The sequence below is a fragment of the Bos mutus genome, chromosome 25 (assembly GCF_027580195.1).
Source record: "Bos mutus isolate GX-2022 chromosome 25, NWIPB_WYAK_1.1, whole genome shotgun sequence".
Taxonomy (NCBI): domain Eukaryota; kingdom Metazoa; phylum Chordata; class Mammalia; order Artiodactyla; family Bovidae; genus Bos; species Bos mutus.
This window is the reverse complement of record NC_091641.1, coordinates 14,572,952-14,596,372: the sequence shown is the minus strand read 5'-3', so window position 1 is coordinate 14,596,372 and position 23,421 is coordinate 14,572,952. Positions and strand designations below refer to the sequence as shown.

Sequence of the window (23,421 nt, the reverse complement as noted above, 5' to 3'; positions counted from 1 at the left end):
ACCTGGGAAAAGGAGGTGCGTTGACCCCCGCCCCAAAGACCCCGAGACCCGGATGCGGAAGGTCCCGGGCATCCTTACTCAGTCTCCGGCAGGGGGCGCTCCAGCCACGGCCGCCCTGCTTGCTTAGCACCTCCCCACAAATCGCCCACCTGTCCCACAACCTTCCCAAGATGGGCTGAAACGGTCAGAGCAATGAACGCACCACAGAGAACCGCGGAGAAACGGCATCCCAGTCCCTAATTAGAATGTGAGAGGAAACGGCTAGGAGCGGTCTTCCCTCAAGCGAGAGATTTTTAGATGTCACCGCACCACGTTAAGCCATATCACCTTGGCCGGGGCTCGCTCCCCTGGGCGTCCCAGTCACACGCTTTTGTTTCATTTGCTATACAGTCTATTACTGGGGTCACTGGTGTAATAAGGTCCGTTCATTAGATGATAGTACTAGAGCATCGATAATTTCCTGACTTTGATAATGTCCTTGTTTTTAGAAAACACACATTATTTAGGAATACAGAGCGATGTTAGCATTTTGAACTGGGAGGAAATAAGAGAAAGGGCCAGGGTATCCTGAATCCTACGGAAGAGAATCGGCAAATCACCCGGGCAGTGATCAGCCCTTCCTAAAGTTGATCTGCCCCTGTCTCATGTGGGATGCAGGGACTCAGCAGACATAGAGTTTCTGTTCTCCCGCAATGTGACTAGCGAAGGGAGGGAGGGAGGAGTTGTGGCTTGGGGCTGCGGTGCTGTTCCCATCCCCAGTGCACATCCAAAGCACTTGCCAGCCACTGTTGAGCTTCTAGGTGGGCGGGACTCCAGCTGCCAGCCTATGGCACACCCAATACACAGCACCAGCCTCTGTATCGCCCACCAGGCTCAGACGTGGAACCTGGATCCCAGGAGTGGATGAGATCAGAGACAGAACTGGATGGAGTCCGAGCTCATGTCCAGAACTAAGCAGAAGCAGAGCCAGTCCAGGGGAAATGGTATTACTGACTCCCCCTCCCTCTGAGCCCACTGGGTGTCTCCACACTTTCTTGCTTCCCAAAAGAGCCCTTCCAGGGATGTCTGCCAGGGGTGATTTCCCCCACGAGGCTCACAGGGTCCCATACTCACCCTCTGACCAAGGCACATGGGTTTGCCTTGCCTTGCTGAATCTGTAAGCTCTGTCCCTATTCCCTCGCAGATATGGAAAGGAGTTTCAATATTGGAGGGTGATATCTCAGATACGGAGACAGAGGATTCAGGGGAGAAGGGAAGAGGAGAAAAAATGATTGGGGGAGGGGGCAGGAACGGGTGACGAAAAAGAGAAACTGCCTCCACTGCATGAAGAGTCTTGGTCACCCATGAAAGTGTAGGGTGGGGATGGTCACCCCCAAACGCCTTTCTGTAGCAGTTAGGCAAGTAATACAAATGAAACACACTGATTCAGGGATACAGCATGGAGCAGTGTGGACTGTCCATGTCCCAGGCAGACATTACTCGGCCCTGTCAAGAGCTGTTGCTGGAGAGAACCAGTGTTGCTGAATTTTCTGATCCTCTCCCCTTTCCCCAAACCCCAATCCAGAAATTTAAATCGGGAGATTTCACATCACAATCTAGAAATGTTGGCTCATGGGGATTCCCTGGAGGTCCAATGATTAGGACTTCCTCCTTTCCCTGCTGAGGGCATGGGTTCGATCCCTGGTCAGGGAACTAAGATCCCTCAAGCTGCACAAGTGCACACATGTGTGTACACACACACACACACACACACACACACACACAAAGCTGGCTCAATAGTTTACACACACACACACCGTGAAGGCCAAAACTAACGTGTTTACCGTCTCTGCCCTGAACACTGGTCACCTGCCTGGGCAGTGACACTGCCTCCCTCCCAGCTCAGGGCACAGTAAAGGCTGAATAAACCCCAGTTCCTGTTTCCAAGGTCCGGTCTGCCTCCCTGCTCCAGGAAGAACCTGTTTCTACAACTGAGAGGATGGAACGCAGGGCTACTTACATTAAGGTGAGAACCAGCTTCAGTTGATGGAAAGAGATTTTGCGAACAGATCCCCCTCCCATGCCCATCTCCACCATGAACCTCACGACCATCTGCACCTACAATTTTGCAGAGAACAGAATCCAGCTTTGAGGAAGCTGAGGCCCCAAGGCCACGAGTAAGAGTATAAACAGGAGCTGATCATAACATCCATTTATTGAGTGCTTACTACGGATGTGCCCAGCTCAGGCCTCCCGCTCAAACCCTGGTTTGTGCTCTTTGAAATGGTGTCAACAACGGGGAACATTCCAGAACCCTTCCCTTCATCACAGACCCAGATTGAGGAGACAAGTGGCATCCATTAGATGCACCTTCACGAAGCCTCTTAAGACTCGCTGCAAGTGATGCCCTTTCTCCAGCGCCGGAACTGGGTTCGGGTCCATCTCCTTCATGACACCATGCTACCCCAGGACTGGGGCTATCTCACTCATTTCTGTAACCTTCAGGAGGAGGCAAAAAGTGCACTGGTGCGATGCCTGCAGACTGACACCCCCAGTGACAGGGTTGGCAAGCAGAGTTGGCAGACGAGTTTTGCTGAGTTACTTCCTCCACCCAGGTGTTTCAAGTCAGTGATCCCATGGGAGCTTACTACCATCCTGGGAGGCAACATCACCCTCAGTTTTACAGATGAAGAAACTGAAGCTCAGAAGAGGCAGACCTGTCCAAGGTCATGCAGTTAGGAAGAGATACTCTGTGCTAGAAGCTCACATCCCTTCCCTTCGGCCCTTATTCTCTGCGGTGCAGTTCTAGATGCACCGAGCTGCTAAGAGGCAAGCTTTTGGGACAAGGCACCAGAGGTGTGGGTCTCATGATTCCTTGGGGCAGGCACCAGGCCTCCCCCAACCTCAAAAGGGCTACGTTCCGTGCCCCTCCCAGGAACAGAGCCGGCTACAGGGAGGACAGCAGAGCCTCACAGCTTAGCCTCTGCTCTGGGCGAACATTGTGCTGTGCTTCGAGAAGCCTCCCTCTGGCTCCCATAGACTGTTTTACCAACAGAAACACGTTTGTTTACATAGGCAGCCCACCCCAATGGTCAAACTACAGTGCTATGTCCAGTCCCCAGTGTCTGGGCACACTAGATTGTCACCATTTTCTCCTCTTTGAGGGATCAGAGAAAAAACCTGGGAAACCTTCGAGGAAAGAGGCTAAAGGAAAGGAAGGGGCAGATGACCAACGTCTGGTCTTTTGCCCCTGCCTAGAAATGCCACCAGGCTTCCTGGTCTGTTGCTTTGGTCCTGGGCCCCACCAGTTTCACTTTGTAGACAGTTGTCTTTCAAAGAGATCATACACCCCTGAGCTCACCTAATGGTCCCCAAGTTCAACCTCTCTGAGCCCTGTGCTAGGACACACCCTTCCTTATGGTCCCCTCTGGAGGTGAGGCCCTCCCCGACCTCCTTCTTCTCCACTGTCTTCCTCATGGGGGTTTGCCTGGCATCTGGCCCCATTCTTCTGGGCGGAGGGGGCCACAGCTCCTGCGTAATTTGCCCCCTCACTCCGTGGACCTGTGAAGGGATCTGATCAGCAGCTGCCAAAGGTGCTTTGCATCTTAAAGCAACCTGGCCAGTTCAGTCCATCCCCAAACTCTCCCTCCAGCCGGAGTCCCATCTCCAGGGCCTCAGAGAACATGCCCAACTTTTCTGTCCCAATTCCTCCAGCCTGGGCTTCCCTGATTCAGCCCACAAATCAGCAGCCCCGGAGGAGCAGAAGAGGCCTGCTGAGAAATTCTAGTCCCCTCAGTCTCCTGAAGGACTGCATCAAAGTCAGAGCTGCAGTTTGGGCTGCAACGTAAGCCAGGGGTGTTGGCAGGGGCTGCCACCCTGGTGCGTCCGCTGGTGCTGGCCCAGATAGGGAGCTGGGAGCAAAGGCCTTGTCACTCTGCCGGCAGACGGAGGGCTTCTCTCCGCGGTGCGCCACCCGGTGGATGAGCAGGGGAGAGCTCTGGCAGAAGCTTCTGTCATACTGGCTCAAAGCCTAAGGTTTCTGGCCCGCGGGAGTGTTGGTGCGGCAGCAGATTTGAACTGTCTACAAAACTCTTGCTGCAGCTGAGTTTGGTGCACTTATTTCTTGCCTGTGTGTGAGCACTGTGTTTAAAAAGCTTGGAGCTGTGGAAGAAGGTTTTGCCACATTCTGGGCCGGCGTGGGGTCGTTCGCCCATGTGGACTTGCTGGTGCTTGGTGAACTGGGTGAGCTCCTTAAAGCCACGGCCACACTCAGGACACCTGAAGGGTCACTCTCCACTGTGGGTGAGTTGGTGCCTTAGGCAGCCGGAGCTGTGGGTGAAGTTCTTGCTCCTCCTCCGCGTGCGATCGCTGGTGCTTGAGCAGATAAGAGCTGCACCCAAAGCGGTCACCACACCAGATACAGAGGTAGGGCTTCTCACCGGTGTGGCAGCGCTGGTGCTGCGCCAGGTTGGAGCTGAGGCTGAAGCGCTTGCCGCAGTCCCCCGCAGCTGTATGGCTTCACCCCCGTGCGCGTGCGCTGGTGCTGGATCAGGTTGAAGCTAACACAGAAGTCTTGCCACATTCGGCACAAGTATCAGGCTTCTCGCCCATGTGCCCCCGCCGGTGTCCGAGCTGCGGCCAATAATAGGCTCCTCGCACTCTAGACACTTATGAGGCCGGAGGCCTGAGTGAGAGCGACGGTGTCGCATGAGGTTAGAGCTCAGGCTGAAGCAACGGTCACACTGGGGACAGAGGGACGGTTTCTCGCCGGTGTGTACCCCGTGCTGCTTAGCCAGATCTGAGCACCGTCGGAAGCTTTTGCTACACTGGGGACAGCAGTAGGGTTTATCACCGCCGCTGCTTTGGTGATGATTGAGATCGGGGAGGTAGGCTGCAGTCAGTCCACACTGCTGGCACTCGAAGGCTCCAGGGACCGCAGGAGAGTTGGTCTTGGCAGGAGTTTCTCTCTCCCCAGGGCCAGAGACTGACCTACGTAGGTACCGCAGGCCCAGCATCATTTCCCAGGCGGCCGGCTGCCCCGGCGACACCAAGGGCCGCTTGTGTGAAACAACTCCGCAAACAAAGGAGGACCTTGGGATTTCCTGGGATCCAGACAACCGGTTCCCCCGCTGCTCGGCGCCGTCGGAGTCCTCCCTTGCAGTTTCTGGAGCCCGCGACTCCATAGCCGGAAGAGCGTCCCGTTTCCTAGATACCAACCACTCAACTCACAAGCACAACCAGAGCTGAAGACTCTCGGGACCCAGGAATCCAGCACCGGAAACGGAAATGTCCACTAGCTCGTGCCATTCTAGGAAGTGGCAGCGAACGGTCTCTGTGGGTTTAACCCTCTCGTTCACCTGGCGGAGCAAGTGCTCCCATCTGCAGCCGCTATCAGGAACTTGACACTTTACTCTTGGCTGGAGGTTCTGAGCCCATCGGCGCAAACTTCAGTGCCCCGGCCACCGCTGGGGGGCGGCAAAACGAGCTGTCGTTGCCAAGGACACGCTGGGGCGGAGTAGACACGTCACCTGGAGTAGCACCTTACTGAGACGCCAAGGTCGGAGGTACTGGTCCACCTCAGGCCCTTTAGAGTTTCCCATCCATCCTAAGCTAGGCGTGTTAAACTCGGCGCAGACTACATATCCCAGCATGCACCGCAGGCGCCTCTAGGGCACTCACAACGATCAGATAGGTAACCACTACTCTCAACATTTTTTCTGCGACTGTGCAAGTCAGAGCACCAGGATCGAGAACTACAACTTCCGACCTGCAGAACAGCTGCGGCGCTATTTAAAAAGCGTCAGAGAGGCGGTGCCTGGCCACGCCCCTCTTTTCCAGTTCCGCTCCCTTGGACGAGCTGCGAGGAGAGGGGCGGAGCCTTAGGCCTGAGCCAAGATGGCGGCTGCGAAGTCAACCCCCACGGACTCGCTCTCGTTCTGCCTCGCGCAGCTCACGGCGGCGGCCGGGGAGGGTCTAGGTGGGCGAAAGGACACAGCTACCAGCGAGACACCCTTGGGCCGTGCGCTCTTAGCCCTCCGTACGCGCCACGTCAAGGCAGCCGGGGGAATAGAGCGCTTCCGGGCACGCGGCGGGCTCCGCCCCCTTCTCGCGCTGCTACGGCGAGCGGCTGCAGCGGGTCCCGCCCCTTCCCAGGCTGGCGCAGGCTCCGCCCCCTCGTCGGTCGAGTCAGCGGCTTCTTCTGGCCCCGCCCCTTCGCCGGGCTCCGCCCCCTCTGCTGCGTCACCAGCGACACCCTCGCCACCAGCGCGCCTGCGCAAGACGCTGGACTTGGCGCTCAGCATCCTGGCCAACTGCTGTACTGAAGGGGCGTGCCGGGCTGAAGTGCGCAGACTCGGAGGCATTCTCCCATTGGGTAAGTGCCCCGCCCTCACTTCCTAAAAGGTTTCCACCCATACCTCTGTCTGGGCCTGGGCGGAGTCTCGAGTTCTTTGTGCTGCAACCTGGAGGGTTGTGTTTTAGGAAGGCGCAGCGCCCTCTGTTTTCTTGTCGTCGAGATACGTGACGTCACTTCTCTTTCTAGAAATTATATGCTAGCCCTGCTAGATCCGATAATTAAAGCTAATTACCTGGGTATTGATTAAGGATCACCTCTGTCGCATCTGGGCTAATGGAGGCCAAAAGGTTATTTGGTGACTTTGAAATGATTCTTAGTCTTCATTTATGTTCATAGTAGGCACTCAGTGCCTGCTATGTCTAGCCTTGTGCAGAGCTCTGAAATCCCATTTGATGAGCTAGACTTCAGGTGTAGTGCTTCAGAAAGTGGGCTCTGCAGTCAGCTAGACCCATCAGAGACTAGGATTGTAAAGTGGGGTAATAATAACTACCTGAAAAAATTGGAATAGGGAGAAAATAAAATACAAAGATGGAGCACAGATACTCAAAGTATCTGTGACTGGGTACTCCCAGTTATTGAAAACTAGCACGTTAAGAACAAATCCTGGAAATCCCTGGTGGTCTAATGGTTAGGACTTGGTGCTTTCACTGCTGGGATCCAGGTTCCATACCTGGTCAGGGAACCGCAAGCCTCCAGGCACAGCCAAAAAAACTAGAACAAATCCTAAGCCAGTGTTATAACTATAAATGGAATGTAACCTTGAAAATTTGGGATGAAAGTGAAAGTGGAGAGTGGAAAAGTTGGCTTAAAGCTCAACATTCAGAAAATGAAGATCATGGCATCTGGTCCCATCACTTCATGGGAAATAGATGGGGAAACAGTGGAAACAGTGTCAGACTTTATTTTTCTGGGCTCCAAAATCACTGCAGATGGTGACTGCAGCCATGAAATTAAAAGACGCTTACTCCTTGGAAGGAAAGTTATGACCAACCTAGATAGCATATTGAAAAACAGAGACATTACTTTGCCAACAAAGGTCCGTCTAGTCAAGGCTATGGTTTTTCCTGTGGTCATGTATGGATGTGAGAGTTGGACTGTGAAGAAGGCTGAGCGCCGAAGAATTGATGCTTTTGAACTGGGGTGTTGGAGAAGACTCTTTGAGAGTCCCTTGGACTGCAAGGAGATCCAACCAGTCCATTCTGAAGGAGATCAGCCCTGGGATTTCTTTGGAAGGAATGATGCTAAAGCTGAGACTCCAGTACTTTGGCCACCTCATGCGAAGAGTTGACTCATTGGAAAAGACTGTGATGCTGGGAGGGATTGGGGGCAGGAGGAGAAGGGGACGACAGAGGATGAGATGGTATCACTGACTCGATGGACATGAGTCTGGGTGAACTCCGGGAGTTGGTGATGGACAGGGAGGCCTGGCGTGCTGCAATTCATGGGGTTGCAAAGAGTCGGACACGACTGGGCGACTGATCTGATCTGATACTGAACTGAACTGATATTGTACATGTGTAATTTATATAGTGTACATTTTTAACTTATACAATAGTGCTTCTTAGGTGGCTCAGTGGTAAAGAATCTGCCTGCCAATGGAGGAGATGTGTGTTCAATCCCTAGGCCCAGAAGATCCCCTGGAGGAGGAAATAGCAACCCACTCCAGTATTCTTGCCTGGAAAATCCCATGCACAGAGGAGCCTGGCAGGCTGCAGTCCCTGGGGTCACAAGGAGTCAGACATGACTGAGCAACAGAGCACGCAACTTATATAATATTGTGCATTATCTACATTTTAGTTTTTCAAATGAGAACAAACCCAGAAGATAGCAAGCTTTTCTGTTTACCAGCTAACTTGGCGCCTTCTAGTGGCAACATTGTGAACACAGCGTTCTTCTTCATTGCCTGCCAGCTATAAACTTAGGCCTATTTTTATGAAATCTTTATTGTTTTGATAAAATAAAACATTATTTTCAGTTTTCATAAAATGTATCTGGACCATAATGTATTTGACAAGAGGCCTGGCACATTAAGTCCTCAATAAATATAAGTTTTGTTGTTAGTGTATAACCCCCATCATTCATTCACTGTTCTGTACTTTAAATATCTCCTGAATCCATCCCACTGCTTTGCCTTCTTCCATCACGTGCCCAGAGACTGTGCTGGGCTGTGCTGGTATCTGGGTCAACCCATCTTCTGCTCACTCTGCCTTACTGTTTTCCCCTGTAATCCATTCTCCTCATGACTGCCGGTTTAGATCATGGCCTGTCCATTCTTAGAACCCTGTATGGCTCCCGGTGCCCTCACATTCAAGTCCTCATCTCTTGACCTGATAAGGCCCTTTGTGAAGTCATAACATAGACACTAGATCTCACTTTGGGGCCTTTGCAAAGGGTGCTACCAAACCCAAAATGTCCCTTAACACTCCCATCCACCGTCCACCTAGCAAACACCTACCTATCGAACTTTCCAGATCCCGCAAGTTTTAGGCCTATTCTGGAGGCCTTCCCTGACTCTCTGAGGCCACATTCTTTTTTTTTTAATTTATTTATTTATTTTAATTGGAGGCTAATTACAATATTGTAGTGGTTTTTGCCATACATTGACATGAATCAGCCATGGATGTACATGTGTCCCCCATCCTGAACCCCCCCTCCTGCCTCCCTCCCCATCCCATCCCTCAGGGTCATCCCAGTGCACCGGCCCTGAGCGCCCTGTCCTGAGGCCACGTTCTTGAGGTGATTAACGAGAGAGACAAGAAGGACTAGAACCCTCAAGAAGCCAAACTCTCTTGCAGTGACTATTCTTCAGTGTGTGAAGACAGACAGCATCCAGAACCGAACCGCCCGTGCTCTGGGGAACTTAGCCATGGAACCTGAGAGCTGTGGGGACATCCACTGTGCTGGTGAGCGGGCTTTGAGGGTGGAGCCAGCTAGGGCTTGGGAATTAAAGAAGGGATGGGTGGGCGGGGGTCTGTCCTCACTCGCCCTCCATCTCCTCCCCCACCCCCAGGTGCTGTTCCCCTGCTCGTGGAGAGCCTGACAGCCTGCCAGGACTCCCAGTGCCGCCAGAGTGTGGTCCGCGCCCTCCGCAACCTGGCGGACTCACCCCAGCACCGCCTGGCCCTGGCCCAGCAGGGAGCGGTGCGCCCACTGGCTGAACTTCTGGCTGCAGCACCAGATCCCGCGCTGACCTTGGCCTTGGTCCGTGCCCTCCTAGAGCTGAGTCGAGGCTGCTCCCGGGCCTGTGCTGAGCAGCTCAGTCTGGGTGGGGGACTCGGCCCACTGGTCGGCCTGGCCTCCCATCCCAAAAGAGCCGTGCGTGAGGCCACCATCTTGATCCTCGCCAACCTGTGCGCCCAGGGCCTGGTGCGGCCTGCCCTGGGCAATGCTGGGGGCGTGGAGGTGCTGTTGGGTGAACTCCGTCGGCGCCGGGGCCTCAACGGGGCAAGCCCAGCCTCCCAGCAGCCCCTGGTGCGGGCCGTGTGTCTGCTGTGCCGGGAGGCTATCAACCGGGCCCGGCTGCGAGATGCCGGGGGCTTGGAGCTGTTGATGGGCTTGCTGCGGGATCCCCGTGCCAGCGCCTGGCACCCTCGTGTGGTGGCTGCCCTCGTGGGCTTCCTATATGATACAGGGGCCCTGGGCCGGCTTCAGGCTCTGGGATTGGTACCTCTCCTGGCTGGGCAGCTGTGTGGTGAGGCTGGCGATGAGGAAGAAGAAGGAAGAGAAGCTGCCTCCTGGGACTTCCCTGAGGAGAGGACCCCAGAGCGGGCGGAGGCGGGAAGCTTCCGAAGCCTCCAGTGAGTTCCCACCTGATGCTGTGGGGTGGGGCCTCTTTACTACCCTCACTCACCCCGCCCCCACCCATTCTGTATTTGTAAGACTTTGATTCTGACCCCTAATACCTTGTTCTCACTGAACATGACTGCCTTCCAGACCCCAAATATACCTCTTCTCTCTTGGAGCCACCTTTTGTTTGACCTTGGCTTTCCGCAGGTGGCACAGTGGTAAACAATCCACCTGCCAATGCAAGAGATGCAAGAGACCTGGGTTCAATCCCTGGGTCAGGAAGATCCCCTGGAGGAGGGTATGGCCACCCACTCCACTATTCTCACCTGTAGAATCCCATGGACAGAGGAACCTGGCAGGCTATGGCCCATAGTGTCCCAAAGAGTCAGACACGACTGAAGGGACTTAGCATGCATGCGTGCATGCACGAGTGCTGGGCCTCTTTGTTTACTGTTCCCTGTGCCCAGGGCACTCCTCCTCTGAGATGCCGTGATTAGAACTTAGGTTCATGGGGACTTGATTTAAAACGTCAGCTCTTTCCTTACCACCCCCCTACCCTGTGTTTCTGTTCCCTTTTATTTTTTCTCCACACATATCACTTCACACCACGCTGAACAGAAACTCTAGAGGGTCATGATCTTTTTTTGCTTTTGCTTCTCTGTAGTACCTGAAACGCACTTAGCATACACTAGGCAATAGGCAGTCAGGAATTGCTGAACGGGGGTTGGGGGGCGGGTGTTGGGATTCCCTTTTTCCCCTGTCCTCCTCAGGCTGCCTTCTCTTCTGGCCTCAGTCACCTCTTGGAGGACCGCTCTTTTGACCTGCTCCCTCCCCTCGGCCCCGGGTTCCAAATCCTTTGTCCCCCCTGCAGGTCCTGGCTGATCTCCGAGGGTTATGCTGCAGGCCCGGGAGACATCTCTCCCGACTGGTCCCCGGAGTGCTGTCCGCCTCCGCCAGAACCGGCCGATCTGACCAGCCCCACCTCGCTGCGGACGCCCCGCGCCCTGCGCCCGCCCGGCCGCAGCCCCACCGCCTCTGCCACCGAGGAGCCCTGGGGCCGCGAGGGGCCGGCACTGCTGTTGCTGTCGCGCTTCTCCCAGGCTCCCGACCCCAGCGGGGCGCTGGTGACCGGCCCGGCCCTGTGCGGCCTGCTGGCCTACGTGACGGGCGCGCCGGGCCCGCCGAGCCCCCGCGCTCTGCGCATCCTGGCGCGGCTCACCTGCAACCCCGCCTGCCTCGAGGCCTTCGTGCGCAGCTACGGGGCGGCGCTACTGCGCGCCTGGCTGGTGCTCGGCGTTGCCCCCGACGACTGGCCGGCGCTGCGCACCCGGCAGGCCCGCCGCAGCCAGCACCAGCACCGGGAGTTGGGTGGGTCCTGCGCGCTTCTCACCCTTCCCCTCCCATTGCGCCTCAACTGCTCTCTCACCGCCATCCCTGGGAACAACAGCCACCAAATGGTGGCCGGGAAGGACTCCCTTCTCCATTGCCCCCACACATAGTTCTTCAACCTCTGACTATCTTGGGGCCCAGGGACCCCAGCACCAGGCTTGGCCTGAACAGCTTAGAATCTGCCTCTCCTTCCCCAGTCTCTATTCATTTCCCCGTATGCCTAACTTCTGCACTCTCCTTGACTCCACTGGGCACACTGATGTGAACTGCGGCTCAGGCACCACGTCTTCCCAGGCTCATGTCCTCCGAAAGTCCCCTTCCAACCCTGCCAGGGACTGCCCAGTCTTCTGTGCCCTGTTTTGGCCCTCGAGGGCCCAGAGTCATTCCCTGACCATCCCGGGGTGGGGCTGTTCTGGCCCTTAACCTTCCAGTTCCTAGGGTTGGGTTGCCATCCCTCCAGGGCCTGCGGTCATCACCCTCTGCCTTGCCCTGAGGTCACCCCCTCCTTCCTCTCGGGGACCCAGGGGCCTCTCTTGCCCACCCCTACCCCCACCCCAGCTGCCAACCTGACCTGCTCCGCCCGCCCCTGCAGGTGAGATGCTGCTGCAGAACCTGACTGTGCAAGCCGAGTCGCCCTTCGGAGTGGGGGCCCTCACCCACCTGCTGCTCTCTGGGAGCCCGGAGGACCGTGTGGCCTGCGCCCTGACCCTGCCCTTCATCTGTCGGTGAGGGAGACATGGGTACCTCGCGGGGGCAGGGGGCGCAAGATTGCTGTTCTCCAGCGCTGCCCTTTTCCAGCTTCTGAAAGATTCTCTTTTCCCCTCAAAGGAAGCCCTCTCTGTGGCGCCGGCTACTTCTGGACCAGGGCGGCCTCCGGCTCCTCCTCTCGGCGCTTACCCGGCCCGCTCCGCACCCACTCTTTCTCTTTTTCGCCGCAGATTCCCTTTCCTGCCTCCAAGGCCTGGTGTCTCCCACGGGGAGCCCAGCCATCCTACCTGCAATCCCCTTGGACCTAGACCCACCCTCCCCTTGCCTCTATGAACCTCTGCTGGGCCCAGCCCCCATGCCAGCCCCCGACCTCCACTTCCTGCTGGACTCAGGCCTCCGGCTCCCTGCCCAGCGAGCCGCCTCAGCCACTGCCTCCCCTTTCTTCCGGGCCCTGCTGGCTGGCAGCTTTGCCGAAGCCCAAATGGACCTAGTGCCCCTCCGAGGCCTGTCACCCAGCGCGGCCTGGCCCATCCTGCATCACCTGCATGGCTGCCGGGGCTGTGGGGCCGCCCTGGGGCCTGTCCCTCCGCCAGGCCAGCCCCTGCTGGGCTCCGAAGCTGAGGAGGCTCTGGAGGCCGCTGGCCGTTTCCTGCTGCCAGGGCTGGAGGAGGAGCTGGAAGAAGCTGTGGGCCGCATCCACCTGGGACCCCAGGGTGGCCCAGAGTCAGTGGGGGAGGTGTTCCGCCTGGGCCGGCCGCGGCTGGCTGCCCACTGCGCACGCTGGACCCTTGGGCCGGGGCAGTGCCCCCGGAAGCGGGCCCTGGCTCTGGTGGGGCTTGTGGAAGCGGCCGGCGAGGAGGCTGGGCCCCTGACCGAGGCCTTACTGGCTGTGGTGATGGGGGTGGAGTCAGGGGGCAAGGGTCCCAGCCTAGACTGTTGATGTACCCTGGGGGGAGACCCAGGGATGAGTTAGCTAGGAGGAGGTCTCTCTCAATGGGAGGAGGCTGAGCAGAAGGAGTCACCGTTGATGGCCCATGAGAGGATGGACCTGGACCCCGGGGTGTCTGAAGACTCAGGAGTGAGAAGCCAAGGCCAGGGTCTGGGCATGGGGCCCTCGAGGTGGAGAACAGCCCAGGGCCCCAGGCACCTGGCCTGGCCCAGCTTTATGGATTTGGAATTAAAAGCTTTGGAGTCGGCTCCCCCTGTTGTGTGGCGTCTCTGTTTCCTTTCCTGTGGGAGTACCTGTACACCTTAACCCATCCAGCAGCGTTGTGTCCAGGTGTCTGTGTCTCAGTGGGCCTCCCTGGTGGCTCAGCGGTAAAGAACCTGCCTACTCATGCAGGAGACGCAGGTTCAGTCCTGGGGTCTGGAAGATCCCCTGGAGAAGGAAATGAGAACCCACTCCAGTATTCTTGCCTGGGAAATCCCATGGACGGAGGATCCTGATGGGGCTCATAGAGAGTCGGACATGACTTAGCAGTTCAACAACTGTGTCTCAGTACAGGCCACCCTTGGCGTGCAGGAGTTTAATAAGTAACAATGTGCAGGTTCCTGGAGCCCCGGGATATGCTGCAGTTGCCAGGCTGCTCCTGAGGATGTGGTTTTGGGCCCCAGGGGAAGCCTGCTTCCTGTTCAGGCTACTTCATTGTTTAGCCACCCACCCAGCTGGACACAGACCTGGATTGAGGCTGAGGGGATGTGTGGGTGGGGATGGATGTCCAAGACCTTGGCACTATGGTTTCATCACCCATCACGCATTGTGGACCTTCTGTCTCTGGGTCCATTTTCATCTTTGGTCAAGTGTCCTGCTGTTTTTCTGAGGGAAGACCTATTGTGTTCTTCAAGTCCCTAAGGCCACTATTCATGCCCAGAGGGAGCTGGAGCCCTAGGCTGGCATTGCTTTGTTTGCCCAGGCAGGGTGTCCAAAAACCTGGCTCCCAGATCATTGACGACTTAGGTGGCAGCCTGACTTTGAGGACAGGGCCTGGACTGGGGCTGTCCACTAACTTCTGGGAAGCCAAGGGGGCCCCTTGCTGCCTCTGAGAGTATCCAGGTCTTTGTTCTCATGATGTCCTTTACAACCACCCAGAGAGCTTTTTTTTTTAAATGGAATATATAAATATTTATGTAAGGACTTACTCATTTCTCTCTCCAGCTTTTTTTTTCTTTCTTTTTGGCTGCATGGACGGCTCATGGGATCTCAGTTCCCTGACGAGGGGTCCAATCTGTGCCCCCTGCAGCCGAAGCTTGGAGTCCTAACCACTAGACCACCAGGGAATTCCCCAGAAAACTTTTTTAACAGTGCTGATGCCCTGCCCTTTCTAACTGAATTGGACTGAGGGGAGAGTGCCTTGGGCATCAGTATTTTTTAAATTTACTTTTAATTAGTGGATAATTGCTTTACAATGCTGTGTTGGTTTCTGCCATACAACAGTGCGTATATGTATGTCCTCTCCTTCCCAGCGGAGCCCCCTCCCCCCGCATCAGTATTTTTTAAAAAGCCCCCGAGTTGCCATTCCAGTGCTCAGTTCTCGACCTGTGTCTGAGTTGAGACCCACGGTCTGTCTGCAGCACTGCTGTATCCGTCCACACCTATCTCTAGTTTCTCATTTCCAACTTGATTTCTCAGTCCAGGGGAAGCCTCTTGTTCCTTTGTGGCCGGAGTCTGTGTCTTGCTTGCTTCTCTGTATTCATCAGTATCTTGGGAAAGGGCTCTTGGGGGACAGGTCTGGGTCATCTCGATGCTGGGGACAGGTCTGGGTCATCTCGATGCAGGGGACAGTTGGCTGAGGTCTGGCTGCCTGGCAGCATTTCTCCTGAGTCTGCGTGGGACTTGGGCCTCCGGTTCTGTTTACCTGTGTCTGTATGTCTGTTTCCAACTCTATGGCTTAGAGTCTGTGGATGGGTTCATCATCTCTGTCTCTTGGAGATTTCTTTGTATCCAGTTTGTATGCCTTTTGGGATCTCTGTTATATCATTGTCACAGTCTCTTAGGGAAGATCTCTGAACCTGGGACCTGACAGATCCTTAGAACATCACCACCGCCTCCAACTCCAAAATTCTGTCTAGAGCAATCTTCTGGGAATAGGGGTGGGAGAGGAGCTCTGTCTAGGACTCAAGGTACTAACTTTGGGTATGGGGGGAGGTGGGCTTGGGGGCCTCAGTCTGTGTCTAAGAGTCTCACTGAGCAAAGGATCCCGGGCTTTTTCTGGAGGAGCCACTTCTCTTACTCCGACTCTGGCCGCCTGGGGCTCCCTGCAGCTGAGGCCAAGGCTGGGGTGTGGCCGTCTGCGCAGCAGGCAGGCGGGCTGGGCCTGGGTGGGCCGGGGCCCTCCCTCCCTTACAGGCCCCCACCCCGGGTTCTCCTGTTCTCCCCCCCACTCCTCCCCCCTCCGTCCCCCCTCCAGCCTTATCCCAGCGGGTCCCGGCTTCCTTACATGGTCAAGGCTGGGCCTCCAGCTCCCGGACGTCCCCCGCCCCCCGCCCCCACCGGACACGGCCCCCGCCCTGCTCGCCCCGCGCGGTCTGCCCGCGCCCCGTCATGGAGGACCTGGGTGAGTGGGGTCCGGGTCCCCTTGTCCCCAAGCCCCTCACCACTGCCTGGACCCGCTTCCCCATCCTGGGGCCCCCTCGCACTCCCGGCATCTCTCCATCCCTGCCTCCCGGTCTTCTCGCTTCTGGTCTCTGCCGGCGCCTCCTTTCCGACTCCACGTCCCCCTTCCTGCCGCTCCCTTCCTGCCTTTGCCAGACTGGTCGCTCCCTCCCTTCTTCCTTCACTTCGCTTCCCCGTCGCGGGCTGCATACGGATGGGCAGGGAGGTGCAGAGCCTGCGGGCGCCTGGGCTCGGGAGCTCTGGGAAGGGAGGAGTTAAAAGGACCCTGGGTCCAGGGACTGGGAAAGTAGTCGGGAAAGGAGATTATGACAGTAAGTTTTGGAGAAGAAAATGGGCTTGCCCTAGGGTTTGGGAAACGAAAGAGTTAAGGGCCCTTAAGTATGGTAGGGTCAGGTCCTTGGGGCAGAAAGTAAATATAATAGATGAGTGCCGAGATGCCAGGGAGAGGTTAAGGGTTCCATCAAGGCGCTCAGAGATGCAGAGTAAAGGGGCAGGGACTTCTAAATTCTGAAAGGTAAAGAGTTCAGATTCTGGATCTGGGGATGGAGACGGGGAGAGTTGGGTTGTGTGTGTTGAGGGAGGGGGGTGTGCTGTCTGTCCCTCCGACTTGGGGCAGAAAGGAGGACCCACGCATCTCATCCTCCCTGTCGTTTGGAACCGGGGCAGGAAGGCTGTGCGCTCCGTGGAGAGAAGGAGTTCCAGCACCCTGAGGTAGGGGGTGCTGCTCAGAATGAGTAACGAGCACTGGTACTGAAGAAAAAACCAATCAGAAAGCAGGTCCCAGCAGACTCACCAATTAGTTGCATAGGGTGGAGCCCAGTGGCATCTGGAGGTGGGCCAGGGCTGGGAGGGGCCTGTTTAGGTGTAGGGGGTGTGTCAGAAAGAGCATCCAATCAGAAAGCAGGTGTCAGGCATACAGCCAATTGAGCAATTTGGGGTGGAGCCATATTTGCCTCCAGTAAAGAGCCAATTTTGACTGTATTACCGAAGATTCAGAGAATTAGAGTCAGGTAGATGAGTTAGTAAATGACTCTCAGGATAAGCCACGTGGGATATTGTGACCGTAAATAGTCCTTGCTGCCCTTCCACATCTCTGCCATGGTCTGCCTTGTATTTCTTCTGATTCTTGACCTCTACTCTTAATACTCGCTTCTGTCCTCCTCAAATACTGCCCACTTAGAACACTTATTCTCTGATCTCTTAAGGCCCTGTCTCTGCCTTAGCCTTGACCTCTCAACCTCTCACCTTGACGGCCTCTCCCTGCAGATGCCCTTCTCTCTGACCTGGAGACCACAACCTCACACATGCCAAGGTCAGGAGCTCTAAAAGAGCGGCCCCCAGAGCCCCTCACGTCTCCTCTGACACAGGTGAGCTCAGATGCTGGGGAGAGGGACAACCACTCAGGCCAGGTTTGGTGAGAGGAAAGGAAACCCGGGCCTGAGTAGGGCAGAGTACGGGCGTATCATCCACATACATGTCCTTCTCTATAGATGGGGCCTGGGGAATCTTCAGGAACCTCTGGGGACAAAGACCATCTGTACAGGTGAGAAGACTGGGTATGGGGGGATGGGGTGGCCAATTGAGACTCAGGCTTGTATTCCCCACCCCTGAACCCAAGCTCCCACCCTCTTTCCCAGCACGGTATGCAAGCCTCGGTCCCCGAAGCCTGCAGCCCCTGCCACCCCTCCATTCTCCTCTTCCTGCGGTGTCTTGGGCACGGGGCTCTGTGAGCTAGACAGGTTGCTTCAGGAACTTAACGCTACTCAGTTCAACATAACAGGTACCAGGGTTACTGGGACAAGCCTTGATGGGATGGGGGGCAGGGCAGGGCTGGGCAGAGACTAAGGGGGGGTAGCCATTCCCTTCTCCAGGGGATATTCCTGACCCAAGGATTGAACCAGGGTCTCCTGCCTTGCAGATGGATTCTTTACTGTCCAAGTCACTAAGGAAGCCCATAGACTTCCCAGGGTAGCAGCTAAAGGGATGCGAGCCTTAACTGGGAAGGAGGCTAGCACATGGCCCCATGCCCAGTGCCCTTCTCTCTTCTCTGCAGATGAAATAATGTCTCAGTTCCCATCTAGCAAGGAGACAGCAGGGGAGCAGAAGGAGGACCAGTCTGAGGACAAGAAAAGGCCCAGCCCGTGAGTCTGGCATAGCTGGCAGGGTTGGGAAAGAGGTGGTCAGTTCTGGATGCTGGAGTTACTGGAGGAAGCGTTACCCTGAGACTCTGAGCTGACACAAGTTGTGTTCTTCACAGCCCTCCCAGCCCCTCCCCTGTTCTCCCAAAGCCTTCAGCCACCTCAGCCACCCTGGAGCTAGACAGACTGATGGCCTCACTCTCTGACTTCCGTGTCCAGAACCATGTGAGTCACTCAGGGAGTGCGGGGTAGACCACTGTGGATTTATGGCTCTCGACCCATCTGAGACCTTCTCACACATGCTGCCCTGCTGACTCAACTCTCCTGTCCTCACTACTGCAGCTTCCAGCCTCAGGGCCCACCCCACCACCAGTGCCAAGCTCCATGAGTGAGGACACCCCTTCCCCACCAGGGCCCACCAGCAAAGGCAGCCTGGACACCATGCTGGGGCTGCTTCAGTCTGACCTCAGCCGCCGTGGCGTTCCCACCCAGGCCAAGGGCCTCTGTGGCTCCTGCAATAAACCCATTGCTGGGCAAGTAAGTGTAGCTCTGTGAGTAAGGGGGTAGAGACCCATGTGTGCCAAGTCACTTCAGTCATGTCCAACTCTTTGCAATCCTATGGACTGTAGCCCACTAGGCTCCTCTGTCCATGGGATTCTCCAAGCAAGTGTACTGGCGTGGGTTGCCATGCCCTCCTCCAGGGGATCTTCCCCATCCAGGAATCGAACCTGCATCTCTTATATCTCCTGCTTTGGCAGACAAGTTCTTTACCACTAGCACCACCTGGGAAGCCCAGAGACCTATAGACTCATTTCACTGAGAGCCAGTGGGTATTATTGTTATTCATATTTTGCAGATGAGGAAATTGAAGCTGTGAGTCAGAGAGCAAGTGAGTGGCAGAGTAAGAATTCCAACCCAGGTTTTATTTATTCTAGTCCTACTGTGTGCCAGACATTATGCTAGCTCCTTTACAAACTCCCATGTAATTTTTTTAATTAATCAATTTATTTCATTTCTGGTTGCACTGGGTCTTCATTGCTGTGCGTGGGCTTTCTCTCCTTGCAGAGATTCGGGCTACTGCCTTGTAGTTTGCAGGCTTCTTATTGAGGTGGCTTCTCTTGTTGCAGCGCACAGGCTCTAGGCACAAGAACTGCAGTAGTTGCAGCCCATGGGCTCAGTAGTTGAGGCTCATAGGCTTTACAGCACGTGCTCAGTCGTTGTGGTGCTCAGGCTTAGTTGCTCAGAGGTATGTGGGATCTTCCTGGAGCAGGGATCAAACCTGTGTCCCCTACACTGGCAGGCAGATTCTTATCCACTGCACCACCGGGGAAGTCCCCCCTCCCATTTAATCTTCACAAAAGCCTCATTGGCTCCACCCACCATCTCTTCGGGACCCACAAAGACTGTTTCTCCTCCACCAGTCTGATTTGGGAGCTCCATTTCTTGGCTTATTGACTGAGCAGATGTTATGGGCAACTGTGCCCAGTGGTTGATCTAGATCCTCCTGCTAGATAAAGTGCCCTACCACCATCCATTTTGGTGAGAATTTCCAATCTCAGCAGAGCAGGGTGACATTATGAATTTTCTAAGCACTTTCACCTTCATGGGCCCCTTCCTCCATTAAAAAATATATAAATTGCATTTTATAACAGTTGGAGTGAAGATGAATACATTAATATTATATATTTAGTCATTTTCTTCTAGCTAATTTTTTTCTTCTAATTTTAAAAGAAATTACAACATTTTTGTGGCCTACAAAAAGTATGGTGGGCCCTAGGTACTGTGCTGGAAGCCGGCTTAAATGTCCATCGCTTTGGGTTTGAGTTACTTGGACATTCAATACTTCATCCTGACTTCTTTTTTTTCTTTTTTTTTTCATCCTGACTTCTCAGAGATGAGATGTTAAAAGTGCCACGTAAACCTTGGCTCACTGGGCATCTGGCAGCCCCAGGCCCACTCTGACCTCCGCCTCAACCCCCAACTCGCAGGTGGTGACGGCGCTTGGCCGTGCTTGGCACCCTGAGCACTTCGTTTGCGGTGGCTGTTCCACCGCCCTGGGAGGCAGCAGCTTCTTCGAGAAGGATGGAGCTCCCTTCTGTCCTGAGTGCTACTTCGAGCGCTTCTCTCCGCGATGTGGCCTCTGCAATCAACCCATCCGACACGTGAGCCCCGCCTGGACCACAAGCCCCGCCTCTGTTTCACCCAAGGAGCCTGTGGGATGAGCCTCATCCACTTGCCCGATTCCCATCCGCACCCCAGGCGCTCCCAGGGTTCTCTTCCGCAGCTCTTTCGATTCCGCGCTCTTTCATTCCCAAGTTCCTGCTTAGGTCTCCCGCAGCTTCAACTCATACTTCAAGCCACTCATTTAGGTTCAGGGTGGAAGAGGGAGGGGAGAGGAAATGGCAGGGGGTTGGGGCGGCACGCTGAGTGTTCCCTTTCATTTCCCGCAGAAGATGGTTACTGCCTTGGGCACCCACTGGCACCCGGAGCATTTCTGCTGCGTTAGTTGCGGGGAGCCCTTCGGAGATGAGGGTGAGAGCTTTACTCCCATCTTGAAAGCCGCGGGTCCGCTCGTCATCCCGCCCGGCTCCCTTTGGGCCCGCCCACTAGGACTTCCGAAATCCTCGCGGGCCCGAATTTTCTCCTGCTCTCTCCTGGACCCGGCCTATCCCACCTGCGGATTCCCATCCCACTCGCTCCCGCTCTGCCCCCCACCCAGACCCTGTCCCTCTCCACCGACTGCGTCCTCTCACTGCGCTGCTTCCGGCCCCCCCGTCTCAGATCTTTGTGGGCTCCCGGGGCCACCTCGCACCCTTTTCCTTCCTCCTTACTCTGTTCCCGCTCCTAGGTTTCCACGAGCGGGAGGGCCGCCCCTACTGCCGCCGGGACTTCCTACAGCTGTTCGCGCCGCGCTGCCAGGGTTGCCAAGGCCCCATTCTGGACAACTACATCTCGGCGCTCAGTGCACTCTGGCATCCGGACTGTTTCGTCTGCAGGGTACGCGACTGTGGGGGGCGGGACCTTGGAGGGAGGGGCCAGTAGGGGCGGGACTAGGAGTCGGGGCGGGGTTAATAGTCGGAGCGGGGTCCCGGGAGGCGGGGCTTCACGCTCGCTGGAGGTGCGAGGGGCTGCGGGAGTCTCTGGGGGTTATTCAGCTCCAAAAGGGGGTTATTTGGTCTGGAGGTTGGCCCTGACCCATCATTTCGTGGTTGCCCTTCCTCAGGAATGTTTCGCGCCCTTCTCGGGAGGCAGCTTTTTCGAGCACGAGGGCCGCCCGCTGTGCGAGAACCATTTCCACGCGCGGCGCGGGTCTCTGTGCGCCACGTGTGGCCTCCCGGTGACCGGCCGATGCGTGTCGGCCCTGGGCCGCCGCTTCCACCCGGACCACTTCACCTGCACCTTCTGCCTGCGCCCGCTCACCAAGGGCTCCTTCCAGGAGCGCGCGGGCAAGCCCTACTGCCAGCCCTGCTTCCTCAAGCTCTTCGGCTGACCGCCTGCCGGGCTCGCCCCTCCGGGAGAGCGGAGCCGCAAAGACCTCGCCTTTCCCCCCACCCCCTCAAAAGATCGGGCTCTCTAGACCCCAAGGCCTTGCTGTTGGAGCTTCGGGCTCCACCAGCCCGGCTTCTTGAGGCCTCACCCCACTGCAGGGACTGGCCCTGAAGATACTGTACGTTCTCCGTGGGCGAGTTCAGAAAAGGCTCCGTGAACCCTTAAGGCCACACGCCTCCCGAAGTGGGTCCGTACACTGACCGATCCCACGTGAGCCCTTCACTTTGTTCCCAGCCTTGCGGGAGCCCCCCGACTGGAGGAGGGCCCTTGCAATTCTCACGAATCCAAGGCCAGGCCAAGACGTCCCTCTCCCCTCGCCCCTCACTGTTCTGTGCACTTTTTTCTACCTACATAAACACACATTCCACGTCACATCGGTGCTGTGTCTCTGCGCGGGAGTGGCTCGCGTCGCGACGCCCAGCCCCTTGTACTACTCTGGCCGCCGCGGGCTCTAGGCCGCCGCGTTGCGGCGAGAGCCGGACCTGCAGCCTCAGCCCTTCAGATGAGCCTGAGGCTGGAAAGGTCGGCCACGTGCGCAGGATTGTATAGATGGCTGCCCGCCAGCCGGGATGGGAATTCAAGCGGAGCCCCATCAAACCTTCCTGTCCCCGATCCCCCACCCTTCAGTTCCTTATATTTTTGAAATAAGCACTTAATCTGTACCCACTCCCTCCACCCTTGCCACCTTGTCTGGTCTCCAGATTTCCCCCCTCCTCTAATAATTTAAATTTTTTTTTTTACTTTTTGGCCACACTGCGCGGCATTTGGGATCTTAGCTCCCCCACCAGGGATCGAACTTGCACCCTCTGCATTGGAAGTGCCGTTTTAACCACTTGGCCATCAAGGCAGTCCCACCCCCTTCCTTAAAAGACCCTCAGAGATGGGGCTCCATTTGAAAGTGCCAATTTATTCCCACCCTTTGGATTTGACCATTAAATTTCAGCTTCTCTCATATTAGTATTGACTTATAACATCTGCTTTAGACAGAAGATGGCACTTAGGGTGGTCAGGAGACTGAGGGAAACTGGGAGCTGTACGAACTAGAAAGAGGCTTCTAACTCAGCTTGGAAGTCAAGGAGGGCTTCCTGGAGGAGGTGACACACGAGCCAAGCCCCTGCAGAGAAGGGTGAGACCAGGGGTTCTTAGGTGTGGAGAGGTTCAGGCTGCATCTGAATCCCCAAACCCCAGGGGTCTTTCTAAGCCCAATATCTTAGACCCTCCTGCAGTTCCCTAAGAAGGGGGCCTAGATTCCTGCTCTAACTACAGGGATCTTTGAGGCTGGAAACAATGGCTCCCCAAAGGCCCTTCCAGCTCAAAGAGGGGGTAACAGCCAAGGAGAACAGCTGTGGTGTGGGCAAGAGCCAAAGGTGAGGTTCTCTGCCTTGGCTTTGGGCAAACCACCTTCCCCAGATTCTTGCCTCTCTGAAGCTCCCCTCCTGGATCTTCCTAAGCCTCCGACTCTTCCTCTTTCACAAATCCTCCCTGGAGAGTGCTGTCCATCCCTTGACTTGTAACTGCCTCCTAGTCTTGAGCCGTTTATTTCCCAAGAGTTCATTGACCACATATTGTGCTAGGGTCCATGCTGGGTGCTGAGAAACATGTTCCTTCGATTCCTGGTCTCGTAGGAGAGACAGATGGGGAAAAAAAAAAATAAAACCACAATGACAAGTGTAATAAAGTACAGAAACTCCCCTGATGTCTAGATAAAGTTGGTTCTTTTCCCTAGTTTCCACCCATAGCACCTCCCTAGTCCCTCACTTATCACTAATGCAAACAGGTATTTGTTGCTTGTTCATTTATTTATTTATTTTTTTACTGGCCTCTGTAGTTGCAGCAAGTGGGCTTAGGTGCTCCTAGGCATGTGGGTTCTTAGTTACCCGACCAGGGATGGAATCCTTGTCCCC

General features: G+C 55.8%; 2 protein-coding genes and 1 pseudogene across 3 annotated transcripts; 2 read left to right on the top strand and 1 right to left on the bottom strand.

Moving 5' to 3' along the window:
- Nucleotides 1–2,176: 2,176 nt before the first annotated feature.
- Nucleotides 2,177–5,863, bottom strand: LOC102278369 (zinc finger and SCAN domain-containing protein 2-like; annotated as a pseudogene).
- Nucleotides 5,864–5,874: 11 nt separating this feature from the next.
- ARMC5 (armadillo repeat containing 5) lies at nt 5,875–13,418 on the top strand. The gene is made up of 6 exons (XM_070362184.1): nt 5,875–6,352; nt 9,130–9,237; nt 9,345–10,131; nt 10,992–11,488; nt 12,102–12,234; nt 12,338–13,418. Exons 1-6 carry the CDS (start codon nt 5,875–5,877, stop codon nt 13,155–13,157), a joined length of 2,823 nt encoding a protein of 940 aa, XP_070218285.1. The 3' UTR covers nt 13,158–13,418.
- A 2,213-nt stretch (nt 13,419–15,631) lies between these two features.
- On the top strand, nt 15,632–22,474 carry TGFB1I1 (transforming growth factor beta 1 induced transcript 1). 2 transcript variants are annotated; one of them, XM_070362940.1, is made up of 11 exons: nt 15,632–15,771; nt 17,097–17,197; nt 17,321–17,373; nt 17,468–17,610; nt 17,884–17,971; nt 18,088–18,193; nt 18,311–18,505; nt 19,957–20,130; nt 20,419–20,500; nt 20,817–20,965; nt 21,192–22,474. In XM_070362940.1, the coding sequence occupies exons 1-11, from the start codon at nt 15,759–15,761 to the stop codon at nt 21,456–21,458; spliced, it is 1,371 nt and encodes a 456-aa protein (XP_070219041.1). In that variant the 5' UTR covers nt 15,632–15,758; the 3' UTR covers nt 21,459–22,474. The 2 variants fall into 2 exon arrangements, with proteins under 2 accessions (XP_070219041.1, XP_070219042.1); XM_070362941.1 differs by having other exon boundaries at nt 15,682–15,771; nt 17,036–17,197.
- Nucleotides 22,475–23,421: the final 947 nt, after the last annotated feature.

Bases quoted from the DNA above. Each gene is read 5' to 3' on its own strand.
- ARMC5 (XM_070362184.1), top strand. From the start codon at position 5,875: ATGGCGGCTGCGAAGTCAACCCCCACGGACTCGCTCTCGTTCTGCCTC. The intron at 6,353-9,129 runs GTAAGTGCCCCG...ACTCTCTTGCAG, and splicing joins CGGAGGCATTCTCCCATTGG to TGACTATTCTTCAGTGTGTG. The intron at 10,132-10,991 runs GTGAGTTCCCAC...TCCCCCCTGCAG, and splicing joins GGAAGCTTCCGAAGCCTCCA to GTCCTGGCTGATCTCCGAGG.
- TGFB1I1 (XM_070362940.1), top strand. The intron at 17,198-17,320 runs GTGAGCTCAGAT...CCTTCTCTATAG, and splicing joins TCACGTCTCCTCTGACACAG to ATGGGGCCTGGGGAATCTTC. The intron at 20,966-21,191 runs GTACGCGACTGT...GCCCTTCCTCAG, and splicing joins CGGACTGTTTCGTCTGCAGG to GAATGTTTCGCGCCCTTCTC.